A 21,760-nucleotide genomic window follows, 5' to 3' on the forward strand; every position below is an offset into this window, starting at 1 on the left:
ACAGAGGAGCCTGATGGGTGACAGTCCATAGGGTCACAGAGTCAACACAACTGAGCCACTAACACACACATATAATGGAGTAATAGAGAATTAGTTATAAATATGTTGTATCTGTATGACATTGTAGATCTATATGAAATACTGTATAGCCATTAAAATGACATTTAATATTTAATGATTTTATCAGGGGTCCCTAACCCCCCAACTGCAGACCAGTACCTGTTCTCAGCCTGTTAAGAACTGGACTGCACAGTGGGAGATGAGCGTTGGGGCAAGTGAGTGAAGCTTTGTGCCATTCACCAATCCCCATCTCTCTCCTCATGGGTTCAGATTACCACCTGAACCATCCACCCCCACCCCAATCCTCCACCTCCATCTGTGGAACAGTTGTCTTCCACAAACTGGTCCCTGGTGCCAATAAAGGTTGGGGACTGCTGATACTATTTAATAATGTGGCAGAATTTCAGTTCAGTTCAGTTGCTCAGATTTGTCCGACTCTTTGTAACCCCATGAACTGCAGCACACCAGGGTTCCCTGTCCATCACCAACTCGCTGAGCTTGCTCAAACTCATGTCCATCGAGTCGGTGATGCCATCCAGCCAACTCATCCTCTGTCGTCCCCTTCTCCTCCTGCCTTAAGTCTTTCCAGCATCAGGGTCTTTTCCAGTGAGTTAGTTCTTTGCATCAGATGGCCAAATTATTGGAGCTTCAGCATCAGTCCTTCTGATGAATATTCAGGACTGATTTCCTTTAGGATTGAAAGTTTGATCTCCTTGCAGTTCAAGGAACTCTCAGGAGTCTTCTCCAACACCACAGTTCAAAGCATCAAGTCTTTGCATTCAGCTTTATTTATAGTCCATCCATATCTGACATCCATCTATACGACTACTAGAAAAATCATAGCTGTGACTAGACAGACCTTTGTTGACAAAGTAATGTCTCTACTTTTTAACATGCTGTCTAGGTTTGTCATAGCTTTTCTTTCAAGGAGCAAGCATGTTTTAATTTCACGGCTGCAGTCACCATCTGCAGTGATTTAGAAGCCCGAGAAAACAAAGTGTCACTGTTTCCATTGTTTCCCCATCTATTTACCATAAAGTGATGGGACTGGATGCCATGATCTTAGATTTTTGAATGTTGAGTTTTAAGCTAGCTTTTTCACTGCAGATGGTGACTGCAGCCATGAAATTAAAAGACGCTTGCTCATTGGAAGAAAAGCTGGAGAAAAGGGAACCCTCTTACACTGTTGGTGGGAATGCAAACTAGTACAGCCACTATGGAGAACAGTGTGGAGATTCCTTAAAAAACTGGAAATAGACCTGCCTTTATGATCCAGCAATCCCACTGCTGGGCATACACACTGAGGAAACCAGAAGGGAAAGAGACACGAGTACCCCAATGTTCATCGCAGCACTGTTTATAATAGCCAGGACATGGAAGCAACCTAGATGTCCATCAGCAGATGAATGGATAAGAAAGCTGTGGTACATATACACAATGGAGTATTACTCAGCCATTAAAAAGAATACATTTGAATCAGTTCTAATGAGGTGGATGAAACTGGAGCCTATTATACAGAGTGAAGTAAGCCAGAAAGAAAAACACCAATACAGTATACTAACGCATATATATGGAATTTAGAAAGATGGTAACAATAACCCTGTGTACGAGACAGCAAAAGAGACACTGATGTATAGAACAGTCTTATGGACTCTGTGGGAGAGGGAGAGGGTGGGAAGTTTTGGGAGAATGGCATTGAAACATATAAAATATCATGTATGAAATGAGTTGCCAGTCCAGGTTCGATGCACGATACTGGATGCTTGGGGCTGGTGCACTGGGACGACCCAGAGGGATGGTGTGGGGAGGGAGGAGGGAGGAGGGTTCAGGATGGGGAACACATGTATACCTGTGGCGGATTCATTTTGATATTTGGCAAAACTAATACAGTTATGTAAAGTTTAAAAATAAAATAAAATTTAAAAAAAAAAAAAAGCTGTGACAAACCTAGACAGCTCAGCATTTCACATGATGTACTCTCCATATAAATTAAATAAGCGGGGTGATAATATAAAGCCTTGACATACTCCTTTCCACTTTGGAACCAGTCCATTGTTCCATGTCCCATTCTAACTGTTGCTGCTTGACCTGCATACAGATTTCTCAGGAGGTAGGTAAGGTGATCTGGTATTCCCATCTCTTTAAGAATTTTCCACAGTTTGTTGTCATCCACATAGTCAAAGGCTTTAGTGTGTACAATGAAGTGGAAATAGGTGTTTTTCTGCAATTCTCCTGCTTTTTCTATGATCCAGTGGATGTTGGCAGTTTGATCTCTGGTTCCTCTACCTTTTCTAAATACACCTTAAACATCTGGAAGTTCTCAGTTCACACACTGTTGAAGCCTAGTTGGAGAATTTTGAGCATTATTCTGCTAGTGTGTGAGATGAGTGCAATTGTGCTATAGTATTCTTTGGCGTTGCCTTTCTTTGGGTTTGGAATGAAAACTGACCTTTTCCAGCCCTGTGGCCACTGCTGAGTTTTCCAAATTTGCTGACATATTGCTGACATTTTAACAGCGTCATCTCTCAGGATTTGAAATAGTTCAGCTGGAATTCTGTCACCTCCACTAGCTTTATTCGTAGTAATGCTTCCTAAGGCCCACTTGACTTCGCATTCCAGGATGTCTGGCTCTAGGTGAGTGATCACAGCATCGCGGTTATCTGGGTCATTAAGATCTTTTTTGTATAGTTCTTCTGTGTATTCTTGCCACTTCTTCTTAATATCTTCTGTTTCTGTTAGGTCCTGTATTAGGTACAATTATTTAGATAATTGTATTTTAAAGGAAATTGTAATACTCTTTTTTTTTAATTAAAAAATATTTGTGTATTTTAAACATTATTCTTTCTTTTTCTGTATTTTTCTGAGAGCAAATTTAAAGTTCTTTACAAAGTCTTAATTCAGCAAGTGTAATTTAGTTCATAATATCCAAAAATAGCAATGACCTCTTTGTGAACCTCAAATAAACCTTGAGCTTTAAATATTTTTTTTAGAATTATATTATGTAAGATTGATCATTTATGTGGTATACTTAGTAGTGGATACTGCTATGGCTCAGTTATAACAAACAAAATTTAAACTATACCTTCAACCATGTTTGGAGTTCTAAAATAAAATGCCTTATAGCAATGAAATAGAAAAAATATGAAGAACATACACATGTTTATATGTGGAATTGTCCTAGAAACTGGAAAGAGAAGTCTGAGCTGGATATTTGATTAGCTAGTATAAACTCTGTCACTATCATGGAAGTCTTGAGAGCAAATAGTCTTGAGAGTATCTTAGTTCAATACTACATCCCTAGCACATAGCATAGAGTGAAGCACAAATTAGACCCTCAAATATTTGTTCAAAGATGGAAAGGAGAAGCCTTGGCAGTAAATCACGAGGAGAGGGAAGATGAAGAGTATTAGAATAAGAGTTAAAAGAGAGATTAGAGAAACTAAAGAAACTGACTTCTTAAATCTTGTGTAGAACCCTCTGTGTACTCTTCATGCCAGTGATTTTCCTACCAGTATAGGTTGTAGAGTCTTCTCCTGTGTTATTGGAAGAGGGTGTTTGCTATGACCACTGTGTTCTCTTGGCAAAACTCTGTAAGCCTTTGCTCTGCTTCATTCTGTACTCCAAGGCCAAATTTGCCTGTTACTCCAGGTGTTTCTTGACTTCCTACTTTTGCATTCCAGTCCCCTATAATGAAAAGGACATCTTTTTGGGGTGTTAGTTCTAGAAGGTCTTATAGGTCTTCATAGAAATGTTCAGCTTCTTCAGCATTACTGGTTGGGGCATAGACTTGGATTACCATGATATTCAATGGTTTGCCTTGGAAATGAACAGAGATCATTCTGTTGCTTTTGAGATTGCATCCAAGTACTGCATTTTGGACTCTTTTGTTGACTTTGATGGCTACTCCATTTCTTCTAAGGGATTCTTGCCCATAGTAGTAGATATAATGGTCATCTGAGTTAAATTTACCCATTCCAGTCCATTTTAGTTTGCTGATTGCTAAAATGTTGATGTTCACTCTTGCCATCTCCTGTTTGACCACTTCCAATTTGCCTTGATTCATAGACCTAACATTCCAGGTTCCTATGCAGTAGTGTTCTTTACAGAATTAGACCTTGCTTCAATCACCAGTCACATCCACAGCTGGGTATTCTTTTTGCTTTGGCTCCATCCCTTCATTCTTTCTGGAGTTATTTCTCCACTGATCTCCAGTAGCATACTGGGCACCTACTGACCTGGGGAGTTCATCTTTCAGTGTCCTATCTTTTCGCCTTTTCATACTGTTCATGGGGTTCTCAAGGCAAGACTAGTGAAGTGGTTTGCCATTCCCTTCTCCAGTGGACCACATTTTTTCAGAAGACTCAACATATGGACATCACCAGATGGTCAACAGTGAAATCAGATTGATTATATTCTTTGCAGCCAAAGATGGAGAAGCTCTATACAGTCAACAAAAACAAGACCGGGAGCTGACTGTGGCTCAGATCATGAACGCCTAATTGCCAGATTCAGGGTTAAATTGAAGAAAGTAGGGAAAACCATTAGACCATTCAGGTATGACCTAAATAAAATCTCTTTTGACTATACAGTGGAAGTGAGAAATAGATTTAAGGCACTAGATCTGATAGAGTGCCTGATGAACTGTGGATGGAGGTTCATGACATTGTACAGGAGACAGGGAGCAAGGCCATCCCCAAGAAAAAGAAATGCAAAACAGCAAAATGGTTGTCTGAGGAGGCCTTACAAATAGCAGTGAAAAGAAGAGAAGCAAAAAGAGAAAAGGAGATACACCCATTTGAATGCAGAGTTCCAAAGAATAGCAAGGAGAGATGAGAAAGCCTTCTTCAGTGATCAATGCAAAGAAAGAGAGGAAAACAATAGAATGGGCAAGACTAGAGATCTCTTCAAGAAAATTAGAGATACCAAGGGAACATTTCATGCAAAGATGGGCTCAATAAAGGACAGAAATGGTATAGACCTAACAGAAGCAGAAGATATTAAGAAGAGGTGGCAAGCATGCACAGAACTGTACAAAAAAGATCTTCACGACCCAGATAATCAATATGGTGTGATCACCCACCTAGAGCAAGACATCGTGGAATGTGAAGTCAAGTGGGCCTTAGGAAGCATCACTACAAACAAAGCTAGTGGAGGTGATGGAATTCCAGATGAGCTATTCAAATCCTAACAGATGATGCTGTGAAAGTGCTGCATTCAATATGCCAGCAAATTGGGAAAACTCAGCAGTGGCCACAGGACTGGAAAAGGTCAGTTTTCATTCCAATCCCAAAGAAAGGCAATGCCAAAGAATGCTCAAACTACCTCACAGTTGCGCTCATCTCACATGCTAGTAAACTAATGCTCAAAATTCTCCAAACCAGGCTTCAACAGTACGTGAACTGTGAACTTCCTGATGTTCAAGCTGGTTTTAGAAAATGTAGAGGAACCAGAGATCAAATTGCCAACATCTGCTGGATCATTGAAAAAGCAAGAGAATTCCAGAAAGACATCTATTTCTGCTTTATTGACTATGCCAAAGCCTTTGACTGTGTGGATCACAATAAACTGTGGAAAGTTCTGAAGGAGATGGGAATACCAGACCACCTGATCTGCCTCTTGAGAAACCTGTATGTAGGTCAGGAAGCAACAGTTAGAACTGGACATGGAACAACAGACTGGTTCCAAAAGGAAAAGGAGTACGTCAAGGCTGTATATTGTCACCCTGCTTATTTAACTTATATGCAGGGTACTACATGAGAAACACTGGGCTGGATGAAGCACAAGCTGAAATCAGGATAGCTGGGAGAAATATCATTAACCTCAGATATGCAGATGGCACGACCCTTATGGCAGAAAATGAAGAAGAACTAAAGGGCCTCTTGATGAAAGTGAAAGAGGAGAGTGAAAAGGTTGGCTTAAAACTCAACATTTCAGAAAACAAAGATCATGGCATCCCATCCCATCATTTCCTAGCAATTAAATGGGGAAACAGTGGCAGACTTTATTTTTGTGGGCTCCCAAATCACTGCAGATGGTGACTGCAGTCATGAAATTAAAAGACGCTTGCTCCTTGGAGAAAAGCTATGACCAACCTAGACAGCATATGAAAAAGCAGAGACATGATTTTGCCAACAAAGGTCCATCTAGTCAAGGCTATGGTTTTTCCAGTAGTCATGTATGGATGTGAGAGTTGGACTATAAAAAAAGCTGAGCACTGAAGAATTGATGCTTTTGAATTGTGGTGTTGGAGAAGACTCCTGAGAGTCTGCAAGGAGATCAAACCAGTCCATCCTAAAGGAGATCAGTCATGAATATTCATTGGAAAGACTGAGGATTTGAAGCTGAAGCTCCAATACTTTGGCCACCTGATGGGAAGAGCTGACTCATTGGAAAAGACCCTGATGCTGAGAACGATTGAGGGCAGGAGGAGAAGGGGACAACAGGATGAGATGGTTGGATGGCATCACCAACTCAATGGAGATGAGTTTGAGTAAACTCCAGCAGTTGGTGATGGACAGGGATGCCTGGTGTGCAGTAGCCCATGGGATCGCTAAGAGTCAGACACGACTGAGTGACTGAACTGAACTGATGGGTTTGTAGATACTTGTCAGAGAGCGGTGTTCTGTAGTAACAGTTCTCTATCTGCAGTCGTCGTCTTCTCTGACAGTTTAGAGTTGAACAAAGCCTCCTTCCCATGCTTTCCTAGGAGCATATTTTCACCCTTGATGTGAAAGGGAGATAAACCTGGATTTAGAGGTTTGAGATTAGCATTTAAGCCTGCTGGAGGAATTATGATCATTTATGTCTCAAGGTGCTTCGACTGTTGTCTTTACAGCTACCTCAGCTAGATATTAGGAAATAGTATAAGGAATGGGAATTGTTATTGGTTGGCTAGAAAATAATCTGCTGTGTAGATAAGGAACTTCTTTTGTAGAATGGGACAGTAGTAGTCATGGGGGTAGAAAAGAATACCAAGGGTTAATTCCTTCAGAAAGCTTTTCTATAAGTATTGGATTGCTTCCCTGAACTACTTCTATATTTTTAATATTTTAACTCTTATTCTTAACCAGATTGTAGTGAAATTTCTGTTTTCTTTCTTCTGCTTGACTAAAAGTTTCTCAGAGTGGAGGGTCTGTTTGTTTTTTTCACCTTTGTGTCTTTGCGTGTGTTTGATGTTTAAATGTTTCCTGAACTCAACTGAGTTTAAATATTGCTTTAATTTTTCAAAGTAATATGAACTGCATCTTCTTACTAGTTTTAGGAGTTTATTGAGATAGGTAACATAATCTAAATTGATCTGGTTCATATCGTATAGCAGTTTATTCATTCCTTAGTATTTAATGGGGGCTTCCCAGGAGGCACTAGTGGTTAAAGAATCTACCTGCCAGTGCAGGGGACACAAGAGGCACAGGTTCAGTCCCTGGTTGGGGAAGATTCCCTGGAGTAGGAAGTGGCAACCCACTACAGTATTCTTCCCTGGAGAATCCCAGAGACAGAGAAGCCTGGCAGGCAACAGTCCATGGGGCTGTAATGAGTCAAGATGACTGAGGAACTAAAACGTTCTCTCTCTCAGGAGAATTTTCTTCTTCCTATCTCTTATATCATCTCTGATTCCGGGACTCAGAACTGTAGCTATTTGCACATTTCTCCACAGGAATTACCCAATTCTGTTGAGCAGGACATTCTTCACTACTTTTATAAGCAAAATTATGTAAAAACAAATTTTTTTCTCTTATGTACCATTGGCTTTTATGGATAAGCATATAGTTAACTCTGTTCGCCACTAGATGGGGTTTCAGTGAATGTAATTGAGTATTAGCTGGGTTTAAAAATGAGACACTTAGGGGAGGGAAGTAGGAGGGGAGTTCAGGATGGGGAACATGTGTACACCCATGGCGGATTCATGTTGATGTATGGCACAAAACCAATACAATATTGTAAAGTAATTAGCCTCCAATTAAAATAAATAAATTTATATTTTTTTAAAAAATGAGACACTCACCTAAGTAGTTTAAGTGTTGTACTCATACTTAAGCTAAGCTAATATCAGATAAGTAAGCTATGAAATAGGGAAGAGGGAGTTCCTTCAACTACATTGTGGCACAAATAGACTTTGATGAATTAGGCTGAGAACCAGACCACACTGACTGCATTTGAAAAAATTTAAAGCTTTCTGAATAGGTATTTTGAAATACGAGGTCTCGTCTTTTTGCCAGACTTCAAAAGTCAGGATTTTCACTCTTTTAATTATTGCCCTTCAACCACAACCTTAAAGGCTAAGCTAAATGTTTCTCTTTTACCTTATGGTAGAGTTGGATATATTTTGCATTTATATGGGTGTTTTATTTTAGGAGCAGAGCTCTATTATAAAGATTCTTAATAGTGAGTGGGTTTTTGGATGACAGTAGTTACAGAGAGTGTAATTATCTGAGTTTTTTAATAAGTGTTTCAAAACTAAATACTTAATAGTGTGAAACCACTTTGTTTTTCAGTATCCTTGCCATGAAAAAGAGGACGTGATAAGTTGTTCAGCTTATGAAATTCAAGTTACATGTGAATTCTGCCAGGTGTGTATGCAGTAATTTGGTATTTGGGGCTATTTTTCAAATTTTATTTTTCATATTGTAGATTATAAGTATTTTCATAGGTAATTTCTAGATCATGTTTTTTTAATATATAAATAAGGAATACTTATTTATATAGTATGTAGTTTAGCTGATAGTCCTATTGTATTTTTAAATTATTAAATAGAGCATCAAAGTACACTTAACTATAACAGAGATAAATATATATATTTTAGGGTTTTGATTTCTCCTTAAATGAGTTCCAAATAATACTAGTCCCATGAGGTGAAAAAGGGTTCAGATAGAAAATGGATGTGGCATATATGCTGCATTCTAGGTGCTGTTCTGGTCATTTCCCTTGAACATATTGTCTTTGAGAAGTCCTGCCTCCCAAAAGAAATATTCTAGCACTTCCCAAATCGGACTATAATAGCGATTGTCATCTCTGTTTGTGAAGGGGTTTTTCTGAAAGGTTTTTGAAGGTTACATATTTCTGAAAGGCTAACAAACTAGTGTTGAAAAGGAATAATTTTACAGAATTGTTAGTTCATTCAAATATAGGTGTTACATGTAATTTGTAGGAAGAAAGCAAAAACAAAAGCCTGCAAGTTAATGGAAGGACTAATTGGGAACTTTCAAGCCTAAATCAAAAAGTGGGAAAATAATATTGACTTGAAAATGTCTTTTTTTGTAGTTTTTGGTTTAAATCAGGATCCAGGAAAGTCCCCATGTTGTATTCTGTTTAATATGGTTTATTCAACCTCTTTTAACCTAAAGCAATTCCCCTCTACTTTCTCTTTTCTTTTGTTCCCCATGACATTTATTTTTGAGGAGACCAGGTCTTTTGTGCTGTAGAATTTCGCTAATTGTATCTTAGCAGTGGTGTTTGACCTTTTTGTCTATCTCCTTTATTTCCTGTAGTAGAATCTAGAAAAGCTTGATTCGATTTCAGGTTTGGATACAGCCGCACCCCCCGCCCGCCACCAGGAATACTTAATGTGCTTTCTGTTGTCTCATCAGGGGACTCAAAATATTTGTCCCACTTTTGGTGATGTTAGCTTAACACTGACCCATGAGTTCAGATGCTGTCAACCTGACGCAGCCATTATGAAGCTCCCACACCTTTGCTCCTGATAGTTTTATTAGATATTGATGAGAGTTGCTTGTCCATTATTTCATTGGTATTTAAAGTAGTGATCTTCTAATTATTTCATTCTTTCCACACTTATGCTACTGAACAGGAAAGGTTTAACCTAATAGATCAGAGTTATTAACAGTTTTTTCTATAATGTAAAATCTGCATGTTGCATGTCTTTATTCATAGTAAGAAAATGGAAGATGGGGTTAAAATGTCGGTAAAACTGTTTTATTTCACATTCAGATAGAAAAGGTAAAAAGCTTAATGAAAATCAAGTAATACTACATTTTAAGTTCTTTATTTAAACATCTGTACTGTAAAACGTTTCACTATCTCTGAATGTTTTATTATAGGCAGTACAAGGACCTGTGGAATATGAGTGATGACAAACCATTTCTATGTACTGCCCCTGGATGTGGCCAGGTAATACATAACTTATTTGGTATGTTCACATTTATTAAACACTTATGACAGTGAATGTTGTCATTAAGGGGATTCCTTTATGATATTTTGTACAATTTTGGAGTTAGAATGAAAACCCAGAAAAATTTGGAGAAAAAAATTCCTTTTCCTCAGCAGCATATCTGGATTTTAAAGAAGACAATCTAATATGGAAAAAAAAAGTTAAGTCTTGTAAGGGAAAGATGGAAAACCTGGAGAAAACACAAAGTTTAAAAGTATTTTCATTTGACTGTTATTGGTTGAAAATCATTGTAAACTGCCCAGTTGGAAATCAGATACATTATCTTATATGAAAATTGTTTTATTTGCTGAACTCTTGTGAAATTAACTAATTTTTACCTCTGAGCGAATCACTAATGTACAGCATATCACTAATATACTAATGTTATTAAGTCTAAAATCTTTAGGCTTGTGTGGAAGCATTTTCAGAAAATAATATTTTAGTGTTTCAGAAGATATTTCCGTGGTTTTTAATAGGCCATTAAATAATCTAATATTGTTATAATAATCTTAAAATAACTATAGACACTGAGGAATGAAAAAATAAATTTAATGTGTAGTAAAATTATAGAGTACTTAAATATATAAACTATAAATCATAAATATTAAAATGTTTCTCTGGTTCTCATTGTTTTCTTTAGTTGATACTTTAAGTTGAGATATAATTTATATACAGTAAACTGCATATTACTTGTAAGTGTACAGTTTGATACATTTTAACATATGTATGTACCCATAAAACCATCACAATTCAGATAGTGAACGTATTCGTCATCTCCCGAAGTTTCCTGTGCTTGTATTGCCTCCCTCTCACCCCTCCCAACCCTGTCAGCGTCTGTTCTGCTTTCTGTCACTATAAGTTAGTTTTTATTTTCTAGAATTTTATGTAAGTGAAATCATACAGTGTGTACTTTTGACTGGATTCTTTCATTCCACATAATTTGCAGTTTCTCCCTTTGTGATCCATAGTTAATTCCTTTTCATTGAGGAATAATATTTCTGTAATTCACAAGCAGTTATTTATTAACTTGTTTATGGACTTTTGGCTTATTTCCAATTTTTAGTTGTTAGAAATAAAGATATTGTGAATGTTTAAGTACCAGCCTTTGTATGAACACGTTCTTTCTTTTCTCTTGGGTGACTACCTAGAAGGGTAATGGTGGGATCATATGTTACATATAATAGGAAACTGTCAACCTGCTTCTAAAAGGCAGGAACCACTCACTACTTCCACTAGCGGTCTGTGAGCAGTCCTGTTGTATAATACCCTTGCCAATATTTGCTGTGGTTCTTTTAATTTTAGTCATTTTCATTGGGTGTATACTGATGTATTGTGTGTTAATTTGCATTTCATTGATGAAAAGATGAGCACTTTTTCATTTGCGTATTGACCATTTTTATACCTTATTTTTTGTGAAATATTTTCAAATCTGCTTGTTTTTTAAAATTGGGTTGTCTTTTAATTATTGAGTTGTATGAGTTCTTTAAATATTCTGGATACCAGTCCATCTTTGGTTTTTTCTTTATGTCTCTGGTTTCCAACTTGATTTTCATAATATGAAAATAATCTGTCCATCAAAAGATGGACAGATGTTTCTAATTTTAATGAAGTCTGATGTGTTAATTTTTTCTCTTTGGTTGTTGCTTTCTGTGACTTATCTAAGAAACTGTTGCTTACCTTTAAGGCACAAAAATACCCTGCTTCATGTTCCTCGGAAAGTTTGGCTTTTCATTTAGGACTCTTGCTTTTTGAATTAATATTTGTGCATAAGTATGAGGTAGGAGTTGAAGCTCACTTTTTTTTTTCCCTTATGGCTTTTCAAAGATTCTAGTGTCACTTGTTGAAAGATTTTTTTTCTTTCTCCGTTAAATTGCTTCATCCCTTTTCTTGAAAACCAAATGATTTGTAAAGCATGGATCTGTTTCTGAGCTTCTATTCTGTTTTTTCATCAATCTGTCAATTTTTATGCCAGTACCATATGTCTTGATTACTCTAGCTACATAGTGAGCCTTCCAGTCACTTAGGGTAGGTTCTCCGATTTAGTTCTCCTTTTTCAGGATTGTTTCAGATAGTCTTTTAATTGTAGTCCCTCTGGTGAGGGTGTAGTGGTATCTAAAGATTTTAGTTTACATGATGTCCAGTGATGTTGAGCAGGATAAAAGTGGGGCTTCCCTAGTGGCTCAGACAGTAAAGAATTCGCCTGCAATGCAGGAGACCCAGATTCAATCCCTGGGTTAGGAAGATCCCCTGAAGAAGGAAATAGCTACCCTCTCCAGTATTCTTGCCTGGAGAATTCTATGGACAGAGGAGCCTGGTCTTGGGGTCGCAAAGAATCAGACACAACTGAGCGACTAACGCTTTCACTTTCACAGGATAAAGGTAGAAGTTACCAGAGTTGGTGATATTTTAAATGGGTTGGTCAGTGAATGCCTCTGTAATAAGGTGACACTTGAATAAAGATGTGGAAGCAAACCCTACACATATCTTGGGGAAGAACTTTTCAGAGTGAAAGAACAGCAAGTTTAAGGCCACGAGGGAAGAAATGGATTTGGTGTGTTTAAGAACAGAAAGATGACTGCTGTAACTGGAACATATAGTGATTAACTAGGATAAGGGTAGGAGATGAGGTCAGAAAGGTAGGGGAATAAAAAGAGCCCATAACCTGTAAAGCTTTTTTGTTGACTGTGGTATAAGGTGTTTGGGTTTTATTCACAGAGGAATGAAAAGCCATTGCTGAGCTAATAGTGGAAGCTGGGAAAGTAGACTGGCAGCAGTCAGCTGAGAGATAATGGTGGCTTTGACTAGGTGTTAATAATGTACATATAGAGAAATAGAGTGATTTGACATATATTTAGGAGATAAATTTTGTATACATTTTTCTATAAATTCAGGAAAGCAATTTCCAAAATCCTTTTCCACTAAAATTTTGGATATGATTTACTTATAATGGTAAATTACATTTACTCCTTGGATTTGGGACTAAGTTAAATAGAAAGGTGGACTTAAAGAGTCCGCCACTTAAAAAGTCCACCACTCTTTTTTTTAATGGACTTAAAGTCCATTTTGCTGAAATGGACTGTACAGAGAGAGTGTAATTCTCAAGCCAGCCTTTGGACCATGACCAATTTTGCTGTGTTGTTCTGGGAATCATTCTTGAAAAGTCAGTCTCAGACAAGTCCCTGATTTTTTGTCTTATTCTTTTCTGCTTAAAACAGTTGGAATTATCATCTTGTGATTGACTCTTTAGTAATATATATGCCACTTTTAATAAAAAGCATTGTATTTAAATTTACTTAAGAAATAAGGTTAAATGAAGCTTAGCTCTCATTTGGCATTTAACCAAATGAAGATTAAATGCCAACAAAAGATCAGAGAGGATGAGAACCCAAGATCGAATTAGTAACATCTAAGTTTCCTGGTTTTTGGTTCCTCAACCCCAAAACTGGGAGATAGAACCAGTGAGAGAATGAATTCAGTAAAATTAGGGGAATTAAGGTAAATGAAAATGAGATAGTTTTCAGGTACAGAAAATATTTTAAAATTGCTGAGGAAAATTACACAGTCTGTTCAAGCACATCCATACTGTTTATAGACACTATTAATGCTTCCTTAGCTGATGAGATGAGGCAAATGGAACATTACACAACACATCCCAGGGGTAAAGCCAGAGCTTATTCACCTCAATACCAGATCCAGGAAGTCTGGGAACTTTTTGACATTCATTATTTGAGTTCTCATAGCAGACTGCCTTGTACATGCCCAATCTGTGGCACAAATAGTCAAGAGACTGAGAGGTAGACTACCCCTCAGGCCACGAAGAATAGGAAGGAGAGCCTTTGTAGAGTCTTCTGCAGATAGCAAGGGTGTTCCAGTGCTTTATCAGGCCTAAAAATCACCCAACTGTTCTTCCTCAGTACATATATCAGCAGCATTTCCATCTAATGATGTTGTCTATAAATCAATCTATTATTATTTTGACATTTTCTACCATCAGAATGTTTATATTTTTGGCAAAGCAGCAGCCATTTTACTTCAGTCATATTAAAAATACTCCTTCTGCACTCTCCTTCATTGTGGGTAAAAGTGCAAGATGGCAAATGCATTTACGGTTTGATCCAGCAATCCCACTTCTGGGATTCTGTCCCACAAATGTTATGTCAAAACTATGAAAAGACATATGCCAAGGTTATTAAATATATGTTCAATATATTTTGTTACCTGGGAATCGTTGGACAGCAGTTTTCCATGGGAATAGAAGCTGAAAACTACAAAGCTCCTTGAAGCTTTAGTTTGGAAGTGACAGGGCATCAGTTCTGTAGCATTCTGTTGACCATGCAAGTCACCAGACCAGCTCAGACTCAAGGGGTGGAGAAATAGGTACCATCCTCTGGATGGGAGAACCAACGTTAACCACATGGCAAAGTAAGGAGGGTATATATCATACCAAAAGGAATTTGTGGCCATGTTTTACAATGTGCCACTGCAATATTTCTAGGTAAAGTAATTCTTGGGATTGGTCTCAAAAAAAAAAAAAAATGCATTGGGTGAATTGTGAGTAGCGATGAAATGAGATGGATCATAGGATGATAATTGCTAAAGCTGAGTGAAGTGTACCAAGGGTGTTTATTACACTATTTTTTTTTAATTTACTTGAATTGAACAGAAGAAAAAGCAACCTATGGCTGAATATAAGAACATGTGTGTATCAGAGATTGCTTAAAATACTTAATATTTTTAGAAAATATGAAAAAATATTGTTAGAATAGTTTTTTAGACTCCATATTATGAAAGGAGGTAACACTCATTTTTCTTCTCCTTTCCTCCTCCCTTGATGTCTGGTAATAATTATTTTTCCATTGGTAGAGTTAGGAATACATTTTGATAACCCATAATCCCCATATTTCTTCAGCTTTACTTCTGTATTTAAGTAGTATAGAGAGGAAGGATGAGAACTAAGCTTTAAGGCACTCCAGTGTTTAGCAGTCAGAAAGAGGGTAAGGACACAGAGGAGGCAGAGAAGCAGCAGACAATGAAGAAAACTGTGTTCTAGAAGTCAAGTAGAAAAAGTTTCAAAATGTGGAGAAACAGTGTAGTCATATAGTTGATAGGATAATTCAGTATTTACTATTGAATTTAGGAATATGGGGACTGTTAAGACACCCTGATAAGAGTAGTTTCAGTGAAAGAGCAGTGACGACAATGAGATTGGAGTCAGCCTGAAGAGTAAATGTGGAGAATCAGAAGTGGAGACTTTATAAGATACCTTTTGTAATAGCTTAAAGGGAACAGTGAAATACTGCTGGAGGAGGATTAAAGATGGAGCTTTTTTGTTTTGAATTTTAAGTTGCAACTATCACAGCATACTTTACACTGCAGAGAGAGGAACTGTTGCAGAAATAAGAGGGTCCTTAAGAGAGGATGGGATCCAGTATTCAAGTGGAAGGACTGGCCTTACATAGGACCATGGACAATTTATCCATAGTACCTGAGAATGAAAAGTCGGGAAGAGGTGTAGAAGGTTTGAATAGAGAAAAGGAACCATATCAAAACTTAGACTTACAAACATGTTTCTTCGATATGGTCACCATCAGATCAGATCAGATCAGTCGCTCAGTCGTGTCCGACTCTTTGCGACCCCATGAATCGCAGCATGCCAGGCCTCCCTGTCCATCACCAACTTCCGGAGTTCACTGAGACTCACGTCCATTGAGTCAGTGATGCCATCCAGCCATCTCATCCTCTGTCGTCCCCTTCTCCTCCTGCCCCCAATCCCTCCCAGCATCAGAGTCTTTACCAATGAGTCAACTCTTCGCATGAGGTGGCCGAAGTACTGGAGTTTCAGCTTTAGCATCATTCCTTCGAAAGAAATCCCAGGGCTGATCTCCTTCAGAATGGACTACATTTCTGTATATTCCATTGCACAAAAGATGTCATCTTTCGAGGCTATGGCATATTGTTATTAAGAGATTTGTATTACTTAGGATGCAGGCTGAGACCAAGAATCAACCTTAACAACAGACTGATCGGCTTGTTTTTTAATGTAATAACCAGGAAGTAGGAGTCCCAGGTTGGCTGATTATGTAATCCTCATCATGCTACTTCCATTTTTAGGTCCAAAATGGCTTTTCAGCTCCTGACATGAAGTCCACATTCCAGCAGTAAGGGAGGGAGAAGAGGAAGCAGAGAAGAGCATGTATACACGCATCATTTTAGGAACATTAACTGGAAGTAATGCAAATGATTTTCACTCATTCTTTTGATCCCAAAAGAATATGGCCACCTAACTGCAGAGAAAGCTAGAAAATGTGGTCTTTGTTCTGGGCAGCCAAGTGCTCACCTAAAATTTAGAAATTCTTAATTTGAAGGAAAAAGAGTAGTAGATATTAAGGGACAGCTGGCAGTCCTTGACATAATTTTCAGAGATGATTTTGAATTTGGGAACATAACAAAAAGTCATTTGGAGCCCAGAGTCTGGTTAAGTTGGGCAATACTAAAACTACCAGTTGTGAGTTTAGTTAATAGTAATATATTAGTGTTGGTTTCTTAGTTTTGATAAATGTGCCACAATAATATGAGAACATTAGGGGAAACAAACTGAGTAAGGAGTGTATAGGAACTCTGTGTACAATTTTTGCAACTTTTCTGTAAATTTAAAAGTTTTCCAAAATAAAAAGTTTATTCAAAACAGTAATGAAAAAGGTCTACCTGAGAAACTCAGAAGTTGCTTGTGAACCATAGAATAGAGCTTTCAAATATTTATCAAGTGTGTAGCATACCATGTCTAAATTTGTGCTCCACCTTGTTTCAAAAAAGATTGGAGGAATTAAAGTTCCATATAATCGTTGTTGTAGTAATAAAAGCAATTATAATGATACTAACATTTTTCAACTTAGTCACTGTGCTACTAAGCTTATGTGGGTTATGTTATTTAATCCTGCACCAGCCCTATGAAATTGGTGCTACTGGCCTCATTTTACACATGCACAATCAAATATACATTATTGAATGCCTCTCAGTCACAGAACCTGTGAACACTGGAGATAAGTATGCACCCAAGCCTACTTTTGTGTTATGTTTATAGCAAAATATTGCAAAGCCTTCAAGGTATATTTCAATAGGGGTCTTTGAATATGTATCTTTTTCAGTGAACATTAAAAGTTTTTCTTTTTTCTTAATTACAAAAGTATCACTGAGAATGCTGACAAAGTAAAATCTAGAGAGGATGTCTGTTAACATTTTGTACATTTCCTAAGTCCTTCCCCCCTTTTATTTTTCAAACAAAATTGGGATCATACCGCATGTATTAATTTGTATTCTATTTGTATGCAGATGACATTATATAGTATTATCCTATACATTATACAGTTTAGCACTGTACTATATTACATAGTATATTATACATTATATAGTATGATATATTGTGTGTTAATTGAAAACATGAGTTTGAGTTCCTATATAGTGTTCTGTTGCCAGAATATGTCCCAAAATCTATTTGCCTATTCCTCTTTTATGGCCTAAAAATTAATTATTATGGCCTAAAAAAATCACAACATTGTGATGAATATTCTCTATAGCCCCTTATGTACATCTCCCTAATTCCTCAAAATACATTTTTAGAAACCAAATTATCAGATCAAAATGTATACGCATTTTTAAGGCTCCTCATACATTGTTTCATATTGTTTTTAAAAGCAAAAACAATTTTTTAGTTTCACTAAAAACTTTAAGTATTGTTCTCATCATGAACACTTCATTCCTAGGTATTAATAACTTTTTTGGCATATATTTGTTCTCTGAGATACTTAAAATAGTCTAATCTATATTATAGTAATACTTTATAACTGTTACTGGCCAAATGATAACTGGGCCAAGGTCAGCATCATCCATTTGTTAAATCTTGCTTGGACTAGGAACGGTTATGGTCTCTCTCTAGTTTCAAATAGTAATTTCCTAGGAAATCAAAAATTCTATTAAGCATTGATTTTAGAAGCACCAATCTGATGGTGGTAGTACAAATTATTTTTTGTCACTAATTAACAACGTTCTTTCAAATTTGAATTTTAGCTTTAAAACACTTAATGAACTTAAATTTTCAAATAGATTTTTAAAATTTTAAGTATTTTTTTGATAATGTTATTTCAGAGAGACCTATAGAAATCAGTGCAAAATTTTTAACTGTTGGCTCTTTCTAGTAAATTATTTTATGTCCCAGTCAATGTTAGGTATTTCATAGATAGACTTTTGATAATTTCATTTATTTTAACATGATGTTCCATTGAATTTGGTAAAAGAGACGAAGTTAAGATAATTTAGTGAAAGAGTCTTTTAACATTGAAATTTTTACATTTTATTGATAATAGCTTTGCTTTTGGTGATGCTGTCATTGAAAATTTTTTCTTTGGTGAAATGTTAATACATTATAACTATTTTTTTAAAGGAGATAAAGATTTCATTTTATTTAATCTGAAGTTTCAATGAAAGTATGGGAGAGTGTGTGTATCTGTGTGTGTTTGATCAGTAACTCCCTGCTGTTAAATTAGAGTACTTAAATTCATGAAAGAAGTAGTAAAATGGGCTATTGGCCTAATGACCTTATAATTTAATACCTATTTAATGTTTTAAATTAGGAATAATCATCTATATCATGGATATAAATGCATGTATTAAATGCAGAATGACTGATTTCTTAAGTTAATTCTGATAAGAGTGTTCACACTTTGGAAACACAAATTTCTCCAATACCTGAGCTTAAATTAATTTTTTATGGAAGCAACTATTTCACCCCCTCTTATATTTGTCAGGTTACCCTTACTTTTTAACCCTGTAAGAGACATTGTTGGTCTATTCTAACTTTCTTGACTGCCTTTCCCATTGTTTATTTAGCTGTATGTTCAAAGTCTTTCTTATTTGACAAAACACTGCACATGTATAACATTTTCATTGGAGTAGTGCTCTCAATTGCCTGGAAGAAAGAAATTGTATGAATGCAATATATTATTACTAGCAGTCCCACTCCAGTGTTCTTGCCTGGAGAATCCCAGGGACGGGGGAGCCTGGTGGGCTGCCGTCTATGGGGTTGCACAGAGTCAGACACGACTGAAGTGACTTAGCAGCAGCAGCAGTAGCAGCAGCCGCAGTATCATTATTTTTCTACAAAACTTATTTTTAGAATAAACCTTTTAATTTGTCTGGAAAAGCAGTTCAAATAGATTCTTGCAAAATTATTTTAGCTTGTAGTAGCTGTTTTGTATTTGTTGAAAAAATAATGCATTTTACATATATATATATCTTTTCCTGGTGACTGTCTTTTGACACTGTTTTAAGTTTCTCATTAGAGGTAAATAAGTCTTCTCAGATGATAGGCAAGGTTATAGATATAGATAATATCTATATCATGATATAGATCCATACTTGATACTCACTTGTATCAAGTATCAATTTCAATGTATTTTACCCATGTATAGAAATATTATATGATTAATAATTCCTTTATAAATAGCATTTAGATAAACTTGATCTCTGTGTTCTCTTTGAAACTTTGTGAATTCATATTCCTGGCATTTCTCCTTTTACTATTCATATGATCTTAAATGTATTTTATGGTCCTTTTACCTGCTACTTTTCACTTAGAATCAATCTTGTTGGTATTTTCACATATTTTGTACAAAACATAATGTTATTTATTGTATATGTAGTTGCTGTTTGATTTGAATATTTGTGTTCAAACCAGTAACTAAGCAGAGGATACCGTTGGGATAAAATTCCTAGGAGATAACTTTGTAAGCTTGTCTGTTAATTATGCTGACTTTGCTGTTTTAAAATCTAAGACCTCTACTAAAATGCATTTATTTGCAAATGTTTAATGATTGCCTTCAGTGGAGAAGCCACATTGTTAGGTTCTTTGGAACATAAAGTGAATCTTGCTTTAAGATACTTGTAAGACATTCAAAACTGTAATGCAATGTAAAAAGCAATGAAGTAGTGCTGATAAGTGCTATCGCTATGTTCATTCTCCAAAAGCTTCGTTATTGGAAACTCTACGAAAGGATGACTATTTCTTATTTTTCCAAATTTGGAAAGGATTCTTATACATAATGACAAAGCAGTAGGAAAATAGCACTTGCATAGGGCAGAGCTAGATTATGATTGCTCAATGATTGTTTCAGTAAATGAGTAAGTCAAGGGATAGAGTTACTCTTTGTATATGTATACTCATCTTCAATGGGAATACAAACAGGTTCCAAAGAGGGGAGATATTAATAATTTTCCACTGGTGTATAGTAACTTAAAGACTTAGTAGAAAGCATACTTACATGAGAAAAGAATATAAGCAAATTAAATTAACGCTTAATTCACCTTTAGGAACAGTCTGTGGTTTGGTGGTTTTTGTTTCTTTTAGATGGGGCTTGAAGATTCAGTTCTTTACTTGTAAGGAGTTCATTCTTTTAGTTAGTATTTATTGACTACTTACTATATGTTAAATTTAGGGAAACTGAAATAGTAGGAGCTCAGTCTACTTGAAAGGAAATATGAAAACATCAATATAATAAAGGAAATGGCACCCCACTCCAGTACTCGTGCCTGGAATATCCCATGGGCGGAGGAGCCTGGTAGGCTGCAGTCCATGGGGTCGTGAAGAGTTGGACACAACTGAGCGACTTCACTTTCACTTTTCACTTTCATGCATTGGAGAAGGAAATGGCAACCCACTCCAGTGTTCTTGCCTGGAGAATCCCAGGGACGGGGGAGTCTGGTGGGCTGCCGTCTCTGGGGTTGCACAGAGTTAGACATGACTGAAGCGGCTTAGTAGTAGTAGTAGTAGGTGCTATAAACATGTACCGTGCAGAGCAAAATCAGATATAAATGACAGGGATTAACTTTTTACAGTGGGCTTGTGGGCTGGGCTAAGGATGATACAGGTCATACTTTTAATATTTAGAAAAGAAAGCATAATAGATAGAAATATTTCTTTCTTTTACATTGTTTTAAGGTTAACCCTAAAGCTGCTATCATTAGTTGCATGAAAGGATGTATGTACTGAGTTCAATAGGGAATGGTAAGACCACAGGGTAAGGAATCCATTTCTGGTAGTTCCGAGAAACCATGTTCATTATTTTAACATCCGATTTTTAAGGATATAGCCTAGAGAGTGAGTATAGATCTCTTAATTTGACATCTTATAATTATTTCTTTGAAATTAAAAAGTGCTCTATATTTAGTTGTAAATGTTGCTAAAGATAAGGAGCATCTTCATAAAGGTTGATATCCAGACACAGGAGATATTTAAACAATGTATTTATTATATATATTGTAATCATAAATGTCACCTTTAGCATGTAGGACCTATCAAAGTTAAGTGTAGCTTTAGAAATAATTTTTCTTCATTTTTTTATATAAGAGTATGATAAAAAATGTAAAACTTTATTCTAAGTTAAAATTTTTATTTTGAAATGAATTGCTTTATTGTATTGACTGCTATTTCTTTGCTGGATTATAATCAAGGCGTTCTTTTTTTATGTGGTAACATAAAGCACC

At 36.4% G+C, this 21,760-nt stretch overlaps 1 protein-coding gene across 2 annotated transcripts in view; it reads left to right on the top strand.

Moving 5' to 3' along the window:
* The window catches only part of ATF2 (activating transcription factor 2), an 84,546-nt gene that overhangs the window by 16,693 nt on the left and 46,093 nt on the right, over nucleotides 1-21,760 (top strand). For both annotated transcript variants that reach the window (XM_025274550.3, XM_025274545.3), the window contains exons 3-4: nucleotides 8,553-8,627; nucleotides 10,116-10,185. In XM_025274550.3, the coding sequence (XP_025130335.1) occupies nucleotides 8,596-8,627; nucleotides 10,116-10,185 (102 nt within the window). In that variant the 5' untranslated portion in view covers nucleotides 8,553-8,595. The remainder of the gene's footprint in view (nucleotides 1-8,552; nucleotides 8,628-10,115; nucleotides 10,186-21,760) is intronic.

Source organism: Bubalus bubalis, chromosome 2 (assembly GCF_019923935.1).
Source record: "Bubalus bubalis isolate 160015118507 breed Murrah chromosome 2, NDDB_SH_1, whole genome shotgun sequence".
Classification (NCBI taxonomy): Eukaryota; Metazoa; Chordata; class Mammalia; order Artiodactyla; family Bovidae; genus Bubalus; species Bubalus bubalis.